The sequence below is a fragment of the Poecile atricapillus genome, chromosome 1, assembly GCF_030490865.1.
Source record: "Poecile atricapillus isolate bPoeAtr1 chromosome 1, bPoeAtr1.hap1, whole genome shotgun sequence".
In the NCBI taxonomy this organism is placed as follows: Eukaryota; Metazoa; Chordata; class Aves; order Passeriformes; family Paridae; genus Poecile; species Poecile atricapillus.
In genome coordinates this window covers 6,744,094-6,764,284 of record NC_081249.1, presented here as the reverse complement: position 1 = coordinate 6,764,284, position 20,191 = coordinate 6,744,094, and the positions used below count along the sequence as shown (strand labels likewise).

At 40.8% G+C, this 20,191-nt stretch overlaps 1 protein-coding gene across 1 annotated transcript in view; it reads right to left on the bottom strand.

The window, feature by feature from the left end:
* The window catches only part of EFHC2 (EF-hand domain containing 2), a 56,393-nt gene that overhangs the window by 9,595 nt on the left and 26,607 nt on the right, over positions 1-20,191 (bottom strand). Inside the window, exons 8-11 of the mRNA XM_058858181.1 lie at positions 12,820-12,985; positions 11,641-11,783; positions 7,355-7,551; positions 3,702-3,835 (exon numbers count right to left, since the gene is read on the bottom strand). Coding sequence (XP_058714164.1) covers positions 3,702-3,835; positions 7,355-7,551; positions 11,641-11,783; positions 12,820-12,985 — 640 coding nt within the window. The remainder of the gene's footprint in view (positions 1-3,701; positions 3,836-7,354; positions 7,552-11,640; positions 11,784-12,819; positions 12,986-20,191) is intronic.

Genomic DNA, 20,191 nt, shown 5'->3' with positions numbered 1-20,191 from the left:
CATTAAGAATAAACTTCATCAAATTGCTGGTGCAATTAGTGCTGTACCTTGTGATACCCATGAGGACACTGAATCACTGATTAAACACCATTCCTTGAAAACAAGTGGAAGAAATGAGTAGTGATGCACGAAGTTCTGACACAAGACCTAAATGGCTGCCTGGAGAATACTTGAAGAGCTGAATTAATCTGATGAAGGATCTCTTTAATATCCACATGTGAATGGAAAGCACAGAAACTTAGGACCCTTCCAAATTTGCAAATTTTTAACCAGAAGCATAGATCTTCACTTGCTTGCTCTGAGAGGCTTGTGTGGTCCTGTGCAAATGAAAGGATCACTTCATGTAATATGACTGCACTTACACAACTATTAAAGAAAGGTTAAATACTGTAGTGTCTACTTTGATTCAACTGCTTCTTTTTTCATATTAAATAAATCAGATTGATCTTTTATTTGCAGTGGCAGGAAATAAATACAAGGAAGTGACAAGTTGTTGACAGTAGCAAACCTTATTTGAGATTACACAAACTTAATGACCAAGAACTGGTCCATCTATTAATATTATCATTATCTTGTCAGTATTATTTTTCCACTTACTGGATATTATTATTTATATTGCAGCAGCATTCAGAGATCCAGTCAAAGCTGAAGCCTCCTTCCTGCAGCCTGCAATAAACACCACTGCACACACCAAGAGGACAATGCTGCCTGATAAGCCTGGCACTCCAGTGCTTGGGCTGGCAGAACTGAGGGCTGTAGATAACATCAGCCATTTCCACAGATTGGATTTCCATACATGGCACAGATTTTTCCAGTGTCAGGATTTTAAAAGTCTTTTATTTTCTCAGTCCAGTCAGTGACAATCAAATCACCAAAACCTGCAGATAAAATTATTTCACTTGGGAATTAAGGAATATTTTAGTGATTGTGAGGGACTAATGAGTAAGACCCAAGACTCACAAACAGAATGACATCTAAACTCTCCCTGACAAAAAAAAACAAAAAAAAACCAAAAAAAAACAAGCTTCAATAATTGTTCCCACAGCTTAGCTATGTCTTGTTTTACTTCTTTTTTTTTTGTTCTAGAAGAATAAGACAGATTGCAATCTGAATTTATTACAGAAAGAACAAGCCATAATTAACTTCTCAAAAGAGCTGCTTCTCAAGCTGAATTGAAGATAGGCATCGTTGTTAGAGCCACATGGTTCTTTGTCTCTAACAGAAAATGGTCTTGCCAGTAGCTTATGAGAAAAAACAGACTGAATAGGGCTCTGTGATGCACAGGCATCTAAGTTTTAGTTATTTTTTAATTCTCTTTTTAACAAAGCTTTCAATAGTTTTAATGATAGCTTAGGGGATAGCTTCAGTGTACATATCACATTTATTTCCTGGATGAAGTACTGAAGATTTGGGTTCTGAAAGCAGTTAAAGTAAATTGTATAATTACAATTCTCTTCAGTACATCACACTTATAGATGTAGTTTTACATGGAGATTATATAAAATTATATAGGTAGAAAGGAAGAAAGCTGAATAGCCAAATTCAGAGCACAGTAAAGCCTCAGCTGTATTTAAGATAAGGAAGGAGGATTGTCATTGAAGCTGTCATACAGATAATTGCCTGTACTAAAAATAATCATTTGTTGTTAGTTATAGTCATCAAACGTCATGGCAGATTAAAAATAAACAGAGATGTACACAGTAAGAAACTGAAAGAAGAAATATTCTAGTCACATAAAAGTATCTTGGAATTTTCATAGATGTAAAGAAGTGCTCTTGTTTTTTCTTGTCATTAAAAATGTTTTTTTTTCATTCTAAAATAAGATACACAGATAATAATAATAATGAGAGCCTTTAGATTACTGGATGTAATACAAACTAACAGAAACAAAACCTACTATCAGTATAGAGCACAAATATTCAAGGTTCCTTAGAGGCAAATTCTTGCTCTGGCAGTGTGAACATCCCCTGTCAGACCCCAGGCTTTCCCCCATAGGAGGGATGGGGACCATTAAAGGGTGTTGAGACTGGCCCAGGTGAGCACTGAGGCCCAGAAAACCCTGAGTATTTGGGTTCCCCAGATTTCCTGCTCATGGAGAGGGCTCCTGCATTTTTTCTGGTTGAAACAAGTCCTTCAAAACCACATGATCAGACATGACATGTGTGTCATCTCTCTATGTCACAGAACAGCACCACCCTAAATTAAACAGTCGAGCTGTTCACAGCTGCACAGATTATGTCCATAATTAAATTTACACCAAACTGAGCCTCTTCTGGATGAAATAAAAACCTTTCCCTGCCATTTAAAAGCCCAAACATCCCTTCTACAAGTTTGCTTCCCTATTATACAAATGTTCCAAACCTTTGAGTTGCTCTTAGTGCATACACAAAGTTTTGCAGATGATTAGGTCATAATTTGAAATAAAACCATAATTTTTTATTTCAAATAGTTACCATTTACATAAATTAAAAGTCTTTTCCAGGTGCCAGAAACTTTTTCCCACTAAACATGAACTTTCAATTTTCTGCCTTCTTATTCAAGTAATAACATCTACCCTCCTAATGCAACTAGCAATTCAAAATCTTGCTTCTGCTGAGTAAAATATCTGAGTTCAGATATTTTTGACCAAAAGCTGCCAAAAATGTGGCCTCTTTCAGTTTAAATCCTACCTTTAAAACACTTATTTTTCATTTCTGAATACCAACCTCTTTTAATGTCTCACTGCTTTCACTTTGAAATGCTGAAAGAACCTTCTGCTGACCTATTTCTCTTCTGAGATACTTCAGAAGCAATTCCTGCCTTGGTTACCATTCCTATGGAGATGATATTCCATGCAATATTCATCTACTTACCTGCCTTAGTTATTATGACAGTTCCTAAACAGACAGAGTATTACTTCTGTGAAAACCAAATGCTTCTAAGTAAAGTTTTCTCCTGTTTCACATCATTAACCTCACCAGTACTGTGCCCAGCACAGTTCATACACTCCAGTGTTGTGATTGTGGGATAAACTGAAATCATTTTGCATTTGAATATGATTTCCTCTTTCATGTATCTCTATACCTGCCCATTGCCATGTCTGGATCATTGCCAGAATCCAGATTTCTGCTCCCTTTATCTATGCTTAAATTACTACTCAAGTATTAATTATTGTTCTCACTACAGCTTTTCAACCTTTTTTAAACATGCTTAGCACTGCCTTCTATATTTTCAACACACCTTAGTTCTGTAAAGACTGCCTTCTTTACCAGTGGCTCAAAACCCAAACACCATTTTCAGGAAGCAACTCGAACATTTCTACTTGAATTTCAAAACTACTGAAACTACTGTTTGACTCTCATGATGGACTTTTCTTTATCTTTCAGCATATATATTACTGCTGACTTTTGCCCTTCTTCACAACACTCTATGTCAGCTCCATAAAAAGTAGACTGGATTTTGGTTATACTTTTCAGCTCACTTGAAACTATCTCCTTTTTTTTGTTGTTGTTGTTGGGTTTTTTTGGGGTTTTTTTTTTGTTTTGTTTTTCCTGGAGCATGGATTTACTTTCTTTTGCACACATAATCTCCAAGTAAATGCAAAACAAACCTATCCCACTCGTCAGCTACTGGGCAGAAAGCATCAAAACCCAGGTATGCTTTATATATTTTGGGGCAGTATGTCTTTATTAAATATTAAAACCCCAAATCCACTGTCTTACCTGAAAGTGTCATACCCAATCACATTGGTACGCTCAGGATCAGTAGTAGCAAATGCCTTTCTGATTTCTTTGGCACGAGATTCAGTCATGTTCTTCAGTTTGTTGAGGACAACAGAAATATCAGCCATGGGGAACTTAAAAGAGGAAAGTAAGATATCGATTATAAGGGCCTGAAGGACAGGATGCCATCCAGAGGGACCTGTCCAGGCTGGAGAAATGGGCCCATGGGAATCTCAGTGAGACTATCAACAATATAAACAATTAAATAAAAATAATCAGATCATGCATTCTCAGAAAGTTTAGCACTGCCACATAGAAGAGCATCCAGTTTTGCTTGAAACATTTGAAGTACAGTTGTAATGACTTGGCCCTCATTTTATGCTGGTGTATCTCACTGAATTCTCAAGTCATAAATTTCACCATATTAAAGCTAATTTTTCACCACTGGCTCCAGTGAAATGTTCCAACAAATAGTTTCATTCCTTTTTCAATTACATTGTCTTATATACTCAGGAATAGCACATTGGAAATTTTTTAGGAACCAATTTTACCTTTTGTGTATAAAAATGCTTAAATGTTTATTTCTTCCTAAATAGACCATTAAAATAAATTTGAACTCAGATTAAGCAGAACTGAGGCACTAAGGCTTTCAATCTATATTCAAATTGTTGTGTTAGTGCTCTACCAAAGATTGATTCACTATATGCATTTTTAATATAAAACATAGAAGCATTTAGCCATTAAATTGGGGGTGATTCAAGTATGATTATCTGCTATGTCCTTATATCTGTCATGCTCTATCTAGTTTGAAAAGCACAATGAACTGCCTGATAATACTTTTCTCCCATTTCTTCCAATAGCAATTATTTGAAATTTGGTATTAAGCATCAGGACATAAAAACCGGGCCTCAGTCCTAACTGTGTTGAAGTGTATCTACAGCTTTGTATCAGTTCAAAGTGAACTAGAAAAGATTATTTAAAGTCCCTGTGGCACTACCAGAGCAGTACAAATTGATCCAAGTTTAATCAATACATAAGCTCTTGCTTCTTGGAATTGGAGAAGACAATTTCTGCCTATGCCAAAACCCCAGGTGCAGCCCTGGCAGGCAGTGCCCTGCAAGGCAGCAGCTTGGAGCAGCTGGACCAGCAATCAAAGAGTTTTAGAGGCAGCAGCTTTTCCAGGCCCCTCTCCAAGATATTACTTTTTGTTTGGGGCATAAGCACACAGCCTTCTGCTGATCAAGCAAGGAACAGGGAGAAAAGACTGAGCAGAAGGATTCAGAGAGCAGAGTATTTTAGGATGGACAAAGTGTTCTGAATATTTAAGAGCCTTTCTCTACATTATCAAAACAGCTATTTTTACATCTTTTTTTCCCTAAACGACATATTCCAAACACCTACATAGGCATTGAGTATCCGAGCAGCATGGCAATAATTTCACCAGCTTTCCCCCTTCTCATGTAACTCTTGACATGTTTCTAGTCACAGTCTAGTTTGGTTTGATTGTCTTGCTTAACTCAGAGATTATTATGCTGAATTCAATGGAAGTAAAATCCTTTTCCGTGTTTGTGCTGCAGCACACAGCAAAGTTAGAACAATTGATACAGTTCAGAGATGCTGAATTCCCTTCCAGTGATGTCTTGTTTGAAACAGTTCCCCCCAAACCTGGATAATACCAGTAGGACTGTGCACAACATACCTGTTCTGTTTTGCAAGCAAATCTACACTTTATAAATAAATCTTTTTTCCCTCAAATTGAAAAAAACCCAGAAGTTCTGAAAAGTTCTGAACTAGGCCCTTGAAGTTACTTTCAGTCAAGGTGGCAATCAAAATGACAAGAATCTGTGATTTTTCTCTCCCTTTTACATAAAAACAATACAATAAGTATAATTTTGAAATAAAATTAAAACTTTCCAACTATCTTAGATAATGTCAAACAAATTTTCAATATTCACCTGCACTATGATTACCAATCAAAATTTCACCTAAATCACCATATGCCTATAGAACTATGGTCAAAATGGCAATTTTCATGAAAAAACTTTCCATATGGATTTCTTTCACCAGTTTTCAGAAAACATACTGATGTGTTCTACTGGAAGGAAATCTCTTGTCTATTCAGAAGGAAATTTTTTTTTTTTCTAATTTTAGAAACAACTAACAAATAGCCATCTTTATATTTTTTCCCAACAGCATCTTCCAGCTCTGATCTTGTCTAGTAATTGCTGAAGTTGTTGTGATTTGAGTATGTGATGCCCTGATGAACTGAAGCAAACTTCTGGAGCTCTAGTCAAAGGATGTGAGTGAAGCACCTATCCTCTGGGAGAATCAAGCTTTTTTTTCTACCAGCTGCATTAAAACCTTAATTGTGTTAAGAACCTTTCAAAATTCACTTTAAGGACATATTTTCAGTGTTGCCTCTTCCCATTTTGCAGATTTTATTTTGATACTATACAATCATTTAGTCTGGACAACTAAAGTCTCATCCATTTGATCCAGGACAGTCAATGCAAACAACATTCTAAAGAACATTTACAATCTAAAGATGAGCTCTGCCTTTTGGACAAAAGGTTTGGTTTTGATTCTTCCAGGAGGAGAAACCATCCAGCAGGAGGGAAACACACTGGGTTGTATTTTTGAGGTTTCAGCTTTGTATTTTACTGCTTTAAGCATTTAGCAGCCTTAGCATTTCACATCCACAGGCATTTTGCAGATCATCCTCCTTGTTCCAGGGTAGGCAGATGGTGCTAATCCACATTAATTTGCAAAAAATTGCACCATTCTGCTAAAGTATAAAGCATCAGAGGCACCCCAGCTAGTAATTTATTGTTGCTCTCTCCCCTGAAGACAACAAGAAAAGATAGTAAAACTCAATAAACACTGTAAGCTTAAATTCCTGACTGTGATCGGAATTTCTAATATTACAAGGGAAACATTTTGGTAGAAAAATGTGTATGAACCCAAAAAATCAAATCAGGATATAAAATAGCCTCATCAGTAAGACTAAATTGGATGTGTCCACATCTTGAGGTACTGAACACTGTTCCAGTCTCCACATCTCACAGTTACTTTGCAAGGACAGAATAAAAAGGGTGAGACTCTTAGCTGCACAGGATTAGGCTGAGGGGGAAGAATGTCTTAGATTTACAAAATTATGAAGGTGGTGCATAAGGTGAATGGGATCTTCCCCAAACCTCAGAACAGTAGAACTGGCCTTGAAACTAGTGGGAGGCTGGTTTAAAACAGATAAAAGATACTTCTTTTATCAGATATTTGTTTTTCATAGCAAGCAGTGAACTTTTCAAGCTACTGCCACAGAAAGTTGTGGAAGATGACAGTATCTGTAGGTTCAGCAAGGGTTAGATCAACTCAAGGACAAGAGGTCCATGAACAGCCTCATGAAGGAATAGGCAGGGATAACCCTTATCACAATCCCTAATGCACACTGAGTGGATTCTGAGAAAGGAAAAGGGAATGGACAGTAAAGAGTGGCCAGACTTGCGTGCACTCCCAGCTGGCATCTCCTAAATCCATCACTAGACAGAGAACACTGGGCTGTGAGCTTTGGGTGAAGAAACAATATAAATCATTCTGAAAAATAGATGGATAAACCAGTCCTGAGGGATGATGGAAATTAACAAAGCCTGCTTCACCTCATTTGCATTCTTCTCCATGTAGTTGAACGTGTATTCATCAGCATCCACCAAAAGAAAGTTGTGACCATGGAAACAAACTCTGGCTCCAACAAACAGATCCTGAGCCTTGTAGTATTCAGATGGCTCACTCTTAAATAGTTCCTGCCCAGGCTTCTTAATGCGACCTCTTTCCAGGAACTTCCCACCAGCTATCCCTATGGGAATAGAATTAAAAATAATTAATTATGGCTTTACTGGGAACCAAAAACCACACACATAAAAAACCTCCAAGCCATCGAGAAAAAGATTATTTGTATTTAAATATCACATTTTGCTCTCCAGTTTCCTGTCTCAGAACACTCTCTTCCCCTCCCTCTCCCTGCTAAAAGGACTGTCTCTGCCAGTGTCCACAGCAACAGTGACATTGTGCACATTCTGTACATGTCTCATTTGAATGCCTGCCAAACACCTTCCCTGCTTTGCTTTTCTTTAAAACGGGACAGAAATGTGCCTCTTCAAATCGTTCCCATAACCCCGTCACCAGCCTTGGAACTGGCCCTTGAGAAACCTAAGATCCAAACAATAAGATGCAGGCAATTATCCTTAAACTGTTAAAAGCAGAAAAAAGGAAAATAAAAACCACTTTAGAGTGTGCTATCCTATGAAGATTGTGAATTCTGATGCACTGTAATTCTAAATTGTTTCAAAGAGCTTTTGAAATTTTTTAAAGACGTAGGAGTGACATGATACTGTCTTCCCCACTTTATTCTGCCAATGCAATTTAACTGTGATCTGCTCTTTGCTTTGAGAGGTGGGTATATCACATGGTTCCTTTTCACAGTATAATGATTTTATTTGTGTCACTAGAAACTGCACGAGGTACTCAAGGGTGGGTATGATGCTAAAAGGAACATTTCACTTCCCTATATTAACTTCTGGTGTACCACAGACTGCATTGCATGCACCAAGCTCTCTGGAAAACCTTCTGTCACATGTTTGCTTTCACTGGGACATGTTCCCTACAACAGCTCTGAGGTTTGCTTCCTGATGATATTTCAGCTTCCAAGCCGAAAGCCAAGAGCCAAAAGCTTGCTTTAGTAACATTTAATGATGCCTTAATATCAGGTACTGATGCAAGTCCAATAAAAGGCTGATGAACAGTGTAATCAAAAGCCTTTTATAGTCAAAATTATAAATGAATGTGAAACCCAAACTACTTATTAAACCAGAGTTTGGAGCAGATGTCTGTCTTAATTGCTTTATTATCACTATAAAAGATAAAAAAAAACCCTCCACTGTGGTAATCATCAGACCTTGCTTGAATCAAAAAACAATTCAAATAATTAATGTGACTCTAATGTTAACACATTCCTTTTCACCCAGCTATAAAAATAAATAAGAATTTTTTAGGTTATATAATCTTGGCAACTGTTTTTAATATTTAATATGTCTCTGTAAGATTGGAAATTCACTTTTGCCTCTATTTGCCTGCAATTGTGCACTTATATTAGAAACCTACTTCTGTTCTATAATGGCTTTCTAAATGTTACAGATTAATACATTACAAGTGGTACAAAGAAAAATGACTGAAAATATCTCATTAAGTTAGAGATTTTACACTGAAACCTGATAAGGAGTTTTGATGGAAATCTACAAAAGCCAGGCTCAAAGTACAAAATAAACACCACCACTAAAGACCCTCTCCCATTAAGATCAGATCAGAGTTTGCAGGTGTTTGTACAGCTGTTGGCTGGGTCTTACACTGAGTAAAAAAGGGGTTGTGATCTTCTTTATGGGGAGCCAAAGCTCTCATGCTTTGATCCCCATCTTAAGAAGTGCTTCAAGGTGTCTAGCCCTGTGAATTTCATAGATTTTCAATGTTTCTAATATTAGAGTGAAGTACTTCTCTGAAGCCTTCAGGTTGCTGAACCAAAAAAAACTAAGAACAATTTATTACTTCCATTTTAGGATTGGGATCTGAAGCATTGCTTGCCAATTTGTACCAGTTAATGTAAATAAAAAGGTAAAAATAGCCCTCTGCACCTGTGCAAAAAAGGGATGGCCAGGTTGTTATTTTGGATGCCTTACTCCTTTTCCTTAGCCGCTATTACCTGACCTCTACAAAGCCTTCTCATTTTTAACATTGAAGAAACTCATTCACTTTTCCTTTAGATATGACTAAAATGAGTCATATCTAAATGTGAGAGATAGTGAGAGAAAAGACCTAGGAAGCAAAGGAAGGTGGGAACAAAAAACTTGTGCAGACCCAGACCTCTTTCCAACTACTGCTCTACTTCCTCCACCACATTCCTTGCCTCTTCAGTGTTGTTCTCACTAAACTCTGATGGCCAGTTCTCAGCCACATCCTTCCATTTCACCTTTCTACCACCTCTGAAAGTCAGCTATTTCATCCATTTCAACAACCCAGGGAAGTTAGAAGTCCACTTAAAGACATATGCCTTTCATATGTGCCTTGAAGTTGTTAGCATAACTGTTATTCCTATTAGTGGGCAAATTTTCCCATTTATTGTTTCACATTTTATTTGACCAGCAGTGTTCAATGGGCTCCCAGATGAAATCTCAGCACATATTCTCATTCCAAAATAGAAGGAAGGCAGGCAGCAATCTCTGGCCTGGCACTCATGCTGCTAATGGCTTGACCAGCTGACCACATCTGCTCAGCAGTGCGTGGCTTTGACTCTTCTCTGGGTGCTGTGGGATAAATCTGGGGTCTCAGGTCACAGCTATTATTACTGTGTGTTCAAGGCTCTCTGGGGCCTCCTCTAGTTGAAATGGTGAAAAGGAGAACTAGAAGTGACTGAAAAGGCAGTACACATGCTTGGGGTCCAAGATTCAAACTGTTCCCTGGACTTCAATTTAACAATGCAGCTGTACCTTTAGCACCCTTTATATCTCTGGACATAAAAAATACCAATCAAACATGGTCATTCACTGGTGGAGAACTGAGCTGCTCTTGAGCCTCACAACAGCATTACATATTAAATATATACATAAGTGTGTGTGTGTATTTAGCTGCAACAAAAGAAGTTGCATAAACTTCAGGCCACTGGATGCCAGGAAGTGAGTAAAATATTGATAACAAGACACTGATGGCATAAAAGTGCTAAATCTTGATGCTGTAGTGGAGCAGGATTAACTGGGAATGCTCATTGAAGTACTAAGCAGGTACTCTACACCTTATTAAAACACTTCTCAGAGAACTGCTTGTATTTTAGTTGGGGTTGAGGTCCCTATTTATGCACTTCAATATATTTGGGTACAAGCAGAGATACTATCAGAGTTTCTCTGGATTGAAAAGGCACTTCTGGATGTTAACTGCTCTGAAACTGTTAACTCTTGCTGAAGATGTTTAGGGGGCTTCACAGAAATATACTAATCTCTCTAACAGGGTCATGCTTAGCCAAAGCTCCCCCATTTCTCTGAACGACAGAAGGACTTCCTGACATCCTTCCCACTGCTGTGTCCTTCCATCTGTGCACAAGACACTTCAGGACAATAAAAAGATGCTTGAAAATCACAAAACCTTTCATATTCTCGGCTGGAGGCAGCCTAAAACAGACAACAGAGGCCAAAGGAATTTAAACATGACAACATTTGGTGACCATGCTCCAGCAATAGGATAAATGTGGTCAAGAACTGAGAAGCAACAAAGCATTTATTTGTCACTTAAACACTGCCAGTCTGGCTCTTGGAATTCAGTTCAGTACTGTACACAAACACACATCCAGACTCTAGCACAGGGCAATCTTTCCTCTTTATATGCTCAGCACTCCATGATTAATGGTAAAGTATGTTAGAAAGTGTCACAGCTGTTTGGCTTTTATGTGCTGCTTCTATACAATGGATGCTGTATAGGTTTCATAACACAGTTTTGCAAAACAAAGGATTTAGTCTTTCATTCTTGATGTCTTCTATTTCCTGTCTCCATTTATCATCAGTTACAGTACTATTCCTGTATGTTATCCACAACAAAAGCAAATGTTTAAAGGTCAGATTTTCAAATTAAAATGTAATAAAAGTTCTAACTCGTTACACTTGCAGTTCCCAAGGGATATTGTGAAGTACTGTCATGCAATGAACAATGTAATTCTGAGTGAGGAGGATCATGAATTACTATGACATCTAGCTATGCAAGATAACGCAGCAGGCCTGCTGATGTAATTCCCACTGCATTTAAAAATCCACATCCCTGCTTCTGCTACTGCAGGGTCTGGACACAGTGTTTACTGCAAAGTCTAACCTAAGGGGAACTGGGGCTGATTAGAGACATTGCTGCATCTTACCTGAGTTTCTCTCTGCATATTCAAAAATGGAAATGGTGTCATCACGCAGGAAGAAGGAAATAATGAATTTACGCTCCCTGTCAATAGCATTGTCTGTGATGAGTTTGGCCCCATAGCGCAGTATCTTACTATCCATGCCATATCTAAAAAAGCAAAGGAACAGGTAAGAAATCAAAAACAGAGTGTGAGAAAAGTTTTCACCCCTAAGAGATGCCTTCTCCTGAGTTTTGTAACATACATTAATTGTGTTATTACTGCACCAAGAAGGAAAATGGCATTAGATTCACTACTTCATCAAAACCCATTTTCAGCTTAAATTAACAGAACCAGACAGAGTCAGTCAGATAGAAAGGAATAACTTTCAGGGGAAAATTACTTCTCTGCCACAGGTCTGGAATTAATTTTTATCGAAGCTGAGTTGCAAATCAAGCTCCAAGTCTCTTTACAGAAAATTTAGAAAGGAAGAACACATTTAGGTATGTATATTTTCAAACCAAATTCTGAATAGCAATTCATACTAAGATTTTCTCCCACAAATTCAGGTCCACCAGATGATCTTACTAGCTAGATATTTATTAAGTGATTGTGTTTTAAATAATTTGCAGTGTCTGTATGCACTCTATCAACACATTCCCAAGAATTTTCTAACAGTTCTCCTCTTTGACAAAGGTTCTCCAGGTGAATCTTTAACAGGAGACTTAGCTTTTTTTGCTTTGGCTTCAACAACTGCTGCCTAATAAATCATTTCATAATGGAAAGTAAAGCACTAAAGCTTTCATAGTGCTATAGTAAACTGCATGAAATTCAGCAGACCAAAAAAAAAAAAAAAAAAAAGGTAAGTATCAGAAAGTCAAACAAAACAAAAACAAATGTGGATCATTCAAAATTCCTGACTAATGCCTGGACTAAGATTTCCATCAAACTCCCACTGAAGACAGCAGAGGGAAGGAGCTAGAGGATGGAAGGGTCATATTATTTGCCTTCTCCAAAGAGAAATTTTGCAGAGTTTGTAGAAAATTGGAGTACCATGTCACTGACCCAGGCCTCATGCACCTGTCCCTTAAAAGTCTGAAGAGCTGTATATGTTACTGAAAAAAATATTATACCCACACATAACATTTATCTCCGTCACAAAAATACATAATTTTAAAAATTGAAATTATTTTTCACACAAAATACCTGTCTTTCACCAGGAATTGCCTGTAATCCTTGTGGGGAGCCTTGACAACCACACTCATACAGGAGGACAAAGAATCTTCTTCAGAACCAAATCCGTTATAAGGAGGAATAATTTTTTCTGGTTTTGGAGGTGGTAGAGTCTTATACTCAATTGGGGTGAAATCCACTACAGCAAAGAGAGTGAGACATATTTGTTACTGCTGTGACAAAGGCATTTTACCAAGGATTTAAACTTCCAATATGAATAGTTATTAGCCTACTTCTCTAACAGACCACTGATCAAAGTCAAACCAGGATCCCTCCTACTGTTACAGGTTAGAAAAAGACTCCATAGAGCCAACAATAAAATTATTTCTTCAAGGGTTTCAGGATTTCATCTATAATCCTAAAATGTTTGAAAAATATCATTAAGATACACAGGCAAAAGGAAAGACAAATACAGTTTCAAAATGGGATAAAATAGCAAATTAAAAATTCTAAATTAATTTTTCTGTTTCATCCTTTGAGACTACATGATTAAGTAAATAACTGTCTTATGAGTTTCCTGTCCTGTGCTCTTGGCCAGAGGAAAAAAGTAAATAAATAAAATTTTATTCATTATTTAAAACATACATATAAAAAAAGTATTTGGTACTCTAAAGCAAATAACTTCAGCCCACAAGTCACTACATCCAGAGTTTTGGGAAGCTTTGTTTTTCCTCATTTTCCCCAGACTCAAGTCTTGCCTTGCAGTGATCAGTGGTCCTGACTGTCCCAGGTACACAGCAGGAGCTGTCCTGCCTGGTCAAGGACCTGCACTCAATTCCCACAGAGGTGCCTCCCAGAAGTGCTGCTTCCCTGATTCTCATTACTCATCTCTTGGTGAAAATCCTGTCCCATTTGGCCCCTTGTTGCACTCCTGCACTGCCCTTCTGCTGCAGGACAGCTTCCAGTGCGTTCACAGAGCTCAGGCTGCTGCTTAAATGAGGTTAATGGAAAATGGAAAAGGTGAGAGGAAAATAAGGATTTTGCATATGGGAGAAAGCAAATGGGCAGATCTGAGGCAAACGAAGACATGAGCCATAGAAACACAGGATAACTCAGGTTGGACGGGACCTCAGGAGGTCTCCTGCTCAGAACAGGGTCAGCTTCAGGTCAGAGGAATGTAAGAGAACAGTGTATAAAAGTGAATCTCATGAAATAAAGGGCTTTTTCCTTTAAAACTTAATTTTTCTACCCAGAACTGAAGAGAGATGGATAAGCTAAACTTGTAGCATGGGTTTCAGTGCAAATTGAGGAGGATGACAAAACTGCTGTCACTAGGAACACTGAACTGGTTTGTGATTAAAATGTTTTAAACATGGCTATATCAGAAGATCAAAGCACAACACTCCTAGAATCTGACTTGCCTAACAGCAGTGTGAGTTGGAAAATAAAGCAAGCATTCAGATGTCAGAGTTTACCTTTAGCCTGAAAACACAGTGAGTTCTCTCTTAGCCTTTACCTCTCAGAATAATATGGTCTGACTCAAAAAGGTGATACTTTCACCTGAATCAGTCAAAAAGGGGTTTTGCAAAACCACACCAACATTCTCCTCCATAAAAACGACATGTGCCCTTCCTGGGACTTAGAAGCAAAAAGGCCAAGCCCAAAGAAAGACCATTCAGAAATCTTCAAAGTGATTCTCACCATGAAAGAGTATGTGTGTGTCAACATGCACCAAAATCATAGATTCACAGAATCACAGAATGGTTTAGACCTTAAAAATCACAGCATTCCAACCCCCCTGTCATGGGCAGGGACACCTTCCACTAGACCAAGTTGCTCAGAGCTCCATCCAGCCTGGCCTTGAGCACCTCCAGGATTCACAGATGATCAATTAGATCATCTGAGATCATCGAGTCCAACCTATGACCAAATACCACCTTGTCAATCAGACCATGGCACTGAATGCCATGTCCTGTCTTCCCTTAAAAACCTGCTGGTGACTCCACTGCCTCCCTGGGCAGCCTATTTCTGTGAAGAATATCTTCCTAACGTCCAACCTAAACCTCCCCTGAAGCAGCTTGAAACTGTGTCCTCTCAACCTGTCACTGGTTGCCGGGGAAAAGAGCCCAAGCCCCAGCTAGCTCCAACCTCCTTTCAGGGAGTTGTAGGGTCACCCCAGAGCCTCCTTTTCTCCTGCCTGAACACCTCCAGCTCCCTCAGTCACTCCTCACAGGACTTGTGCTCCAGACCCTTCCCCAGCTCCGTTGCCCTTCTCTGGACCTGCTCTGGATGGGGTACCTGAGATTTTTTGGGACAATCTGTTCCAGTGCCTCACCACCCTCACAGCACAGAACTTCCTCTTAATATCTAATCCCAGCATACTCCTTTCAGTGTGAAGCCATTACCCCTTGTCCTGTCACTGCAGGCCCTCGTATAATCTCTCTCCATTTTTCTTGTCCATTCTCTTCAGGTACTAGAAGGCCACCTTTAGATCACCCCAAAGCCTTCTCTTCTCCAGGATGAACTGCACAATTCTCCAATCCACTGCCCATAGGAGTAGTGCTTCTTCCCTCTAATCAGCTTGGTGCCTCCTCCAGACTCTCTCCAACAGGTCCATGTTCTGGGACCCCAGGGCTGGATGCAGCACTGCAGGTGGGGTCTCAGAAGAGTGGAGCAGAGAGGCAGAATCCTCCTGTCACCTGCTGCCCACTCTACTTTGGTTACAGCCCAGCACATGCTTGACCTCTGGGCTGAGAAGGCACATGGCCAGGGCATGCCCAGCCCCTCATCCACCAGCACCCCCAAGTCCTTCTCTGCCTGGATACTCTGGATCTGCTCATCCTGCAGCCTGGATTGATACCCGGAGCTGCCCCAGCCCAAGTGCAGCACCCTGAACTTGTTCTTATTAAACCTCATAAGATTCCCGTTAAACTTTATGAGATCCCCTATTTGCTAAACATTGTTTGTGATCAAAATACCACATTTTCTCAGCTCCACAGTGTGTGCTTGATACAGGCAATTCTTGACACCATAAACAGGGAGCCTGCAAATCGGCATTGACAGGACGAGGACACAAAACCCGACGCCTACAGGTGCTGAACACCACAGGTAGCACACAGGATCCCTTGGCGAGATTCTCCGCTGGATTCCCACTGAATTCCCGGCTAGATTCCCGCTGGATTCCCGGCTGGGTTCCTCTCTGGATTCCCGGCTGGGTTCCTCTCTGGATTCCTCTCTGGATTCCTGGCTGGGTTCCTCCCTGGATTCCCGGCTGGGTTCCTCTCTGGATTCCCGGCTGGGTTCCTCTCTGGATTCCCGGCTGGATACCTCTCTGGATTCCTGGCTGGATTCCTCTCTGGATTCCGGGCTGGATTCCCAGCTGGATTCCTCTCTGAATTCCCCGCTGGGTTCCTCTCTGGATTCCCGGCTGGATTCCTCTCTGGATTCCCGGCTGGATTCCTCTCTGGATTCCCGGCTGGGTTCCTCTCTGGATTCCCAGCTGGGTTCCTCTCTGGATTCCTCTCTGGATTCCCGGCTGGATTCCTCTCTGGATTCCCGGCTGGGTTCCTCTCTGGATTCCCAGCTGGGTTCCTCTCTGGATTCCTCTCTGGATTCCCGGCTGGATTCCTCTCTGGATTCCCGGCTGGATTCCTCTCTGGATTCCCGGCTGGGTTCCTCTCTGGATTCCCGGCTGGATTCCCGGCTGGATTCCCGGCTGGATTCCTCTCTGGATTCCGCTCTGGATTCCCGGCTGGATTCCTCTCTGGATTCCCGGCTGGATTCCTCTCTGGATTCCCGGCTGGATTCCTCTCTGGATTCCCGGCTGGATTCTTCTCTGGATTCCCGGCTGGATTCCTCTCTGGATTCCCGGCTGGATTCTTCTCTGGATTCCCGGCTGGATTCCTCTCTGGATTCCCGGCTGGGTTCCTCTCTGGATTCCTCTCTGGATTCCCGGCTGGATTCCGCTCTGGATTCCTGGCTGGATTCTTCTCTGGATTCCCGGCTGGGTTCCTCTCTGGATTCCCGGCTGGATTCCTCTCTGGATTCCCGGCTGGATTCCTCTCTGGATTCCTGGCTGGATTCCTCTCTGGATTCCGCTCTGGATTCCCGGCTGGATTCCTCTCTGGATTCCCGGCTGGATTCCTCTCTGGATTCCCGGCTGGATTCTTCTCTGGATTCCCGGCTGGGTTCCGCTCTGGATTCCCGGCTGGAACCCTCTCTGGATTCCCGGCTGGGTTCCTCTCTGGATTCCCGGCTGGGTTCCTCTCTGGATTCCTCTCTGGATTCCCGGCTGGATTCCGCTCTGGATTCCCGGCTGGATTCCTCTCTGGATTCCCTATTCCCGCTCCGGGAGCGGCACCGGGAGCGGCAGCTCCGCGCTCCCACAGCGCCACCCGGTGGCGGCGCGGCGGAGGCGGCGGGGGCTGATGCTGCTCATCAACACGAGCGCTAATTTTTTTAATTAGGCAAGATGGAACAGCGTATTTTGGCAGACACAAGTCACACCTCTTTGCTCAGGTGTCGCAGGCCCTGCCAGAAGCGTTCGGGGTACCAGGGCACCCGTGCGGGACCCCGGCCGCAGAGGACAAGGAGCTCCTGTGTTTATGCGCCGGTCACAGCACATTCACACCCATACATAAGGCATTCATTAAGAGACGCCAAAGCATTTCCCGTTTGTAAACTTCAGCACATGTGGATGAAAATTAGATTTGTAAACTAGAAGGAAATTATAAATTAAGAAGAATAATGTTTTATCCCTGGGGGATATGTTCTAATCCCTCACAAGCAAAGCTCAGAAGTTCGGCCCTTTGGTTCCCATCTCATCCCTGAAGTAAAATGATCTTGCGTCATTCATAGAATCACTAATTTTAGAAAGGACCTCTGAGTTCACAGAGTCCAATCATTAACCCAGCACTGTCAGGCCTGCCACTAAACCATGTACCTGAGTGCCACATCAACACATTTTTTTAACACTTCCAGAGATGGTGCATCCACTACTTCCCTGGACAGTCTGTTCTAGCTTGACAACCCTTTCAGTCAAGAAATGTATCCTAATATCCAATATAAACCTCCTCCGAGGCTGTTCCATCTTTTCCTATCACTTGTTCCCCAAGATAAGAAACCGACTCTCACCTGTCTAGGTTCACTAATTGTGTCACCTATATTTTCCAAAATTTTAAAGGATTATACATTCATATTCTTTCCAGTGAATGAGGAAATTCGGAAATAAATTTCCAGGGAGAAATACAGCTTAAAAAACTAGTCAAAAACTCATTTCTGGGACTTGTGAAGAGCCAGCTACCCAAGCTCAAAACTCATTTCATCTTTGCCACACAGCATTAGGGCAGAATCAAGACAGACAGCTGGCACTTACATACAAAATGCACTCTTCTCAAGGTGTTCACTGATGTTTAAGGAAATTACCTTTGTCCAGTCTGGAAAAAGAATCAATTCTCGCTTCTTCCAGGCTGTAACATTTTCAGTGTAAATTTACAGTGAGTAGAGACTAAAGAGAAAGTCTGGAATTACAAATTTCCTCTTCTATAAAGAATAGCACAGGTATTTTTGCCATGTGTACGTTCATCCTTTGTTACTGCAGTAACTTGGGGGGTTATTTTACCTCATTTATCAAACATGGACCACATACTTACAGATTTCTCACTACATCAAAACCTGAGTGAGATTGGAACAAGTGCTGAGAACAAGAAACAGAAGAGCTCCAGCCACATCTTTAGCATATAAACAATTTGAAGATAGCAAAGCCTTCTTAGTAAGAAAAACAAAATTCCTTAAGAAGAATTTGTTGCCAGAGAGGCAACATTAAACCAGCTTGAATGAGGTTGTCAGCTTTCAGTTTCAATATACATTCTGAGATTTTGGTATAGAGTGTGAGATTACCTTCTGCCCTCATTGGAGAACTGCAGGAAAACCCTCATGTGTTAGATAAGACCATATTTCAAGGAAGAGCCAAGTGCTACATACTTTGGATTAGAATGATAACTACACTGAATATCAGGGTATGGAAGCAGGAAAGAAATTCTGCTTTCATAGGAAGAGGACAGGAACCTCTGAGCATTAAAGCCAGAAACAGGAAAGAGAAATCCCACTAGACTTGGACAAGATAAAGAGATGGTGATAACCTGGGGAGATGGCAGTTAGCATGGTGTTCTCTATACATCAGAAGAGATGTATGACAAATAGGTGAGACCTTCTAGTGATAGTCTGCTTCACAACTGAGGTAAGAAGTAAAATATGAAGGCAAAAAAACCACGTCCACAACTTTTACATGCAGGGATAAAGAAAACCTGCTGCTCACAGAACTGTCCATGCAGCTGAAACATAACATTGTTTATCCTGATTCAAAGAAAATCTCCATTTGCAGTCCTACTTCATGATTATTACAGTTACCTGGGCAAAAAAAGGCATCTGTATATGCACAAGTATAGTTAGAAGCTGCTGTTCAGTCTCCACTACGTATAGTGGGGAGGTTAAACACCAGAGACACTGACCTCTGAGGAGCCTAGTGAAATTTGGCAGCAGGCTTTCATGCCCCGCTGAGGGGAAAGCCAGGAGTCAGCTGTTATCCCTGTTATCCAGGAGCAGCTGCCTGGCCAACAGCACACGGTCCTGCCCCGGCACAGGGTCAGGGCCGGAGCCTGAGAAATGAGGGGGTGGGAGGGGTGGAGAGCCAGCACAGGAGAGGGATTGCAGGGTGCTGTGAAAAGCCTTAACAGCCAGGCTTGGGAGGTGCCGGGACAGGGAAGACAAAGCAGTAGGAAAACAGATTTTCTTGGTTTTGTTCCATCTTGAGTAATCTGTTATTTAAGAAAGAATACTTTATACTCTGTGCTAAGTTACTGTATTAAGTGAGGACAAGTACCAGCTTCCCCCCACTGCATATCAGCCTATTTCCCATTTCAGCAGGCTGACCACAACACCTACATGGCTACAGAATCTTTTCTCCTCTTCTGAGGCTGCGCTAGCAAGTCTGGACAGGTAACTTCACACATTAATGAGTTTTCTCTTGCATTCACAGTACTTCTAGGTGACAGCAATGCCATCAGCTTCCTACTGAAGAGCATTAGCTATGTTCATCCATGGAAAAACTCTGCTTTCCACAAACATATTAAAATAGGCAAACCCCACATTAGAAATACATCATGTTCTTCAAGAGAAATCTAAACTATTCTTCATTCTCCTAAAAGGCAAATTCTGTGGGCAAGCAACTAGTGCTGAAACTGCAGACTCAAAAATAAAAGTCAGCTTCTTTAATGGCTTTGGCAGAAGAGTATGAATTGAAAGGGAGTAATGTAAAAATACAATAACGAAACAGCTGGATTGATGCCATGAGGTGCTGAGTACTGTGCCTCAATGTAAGGACTAATTTATCCACTTGCTTACTCTT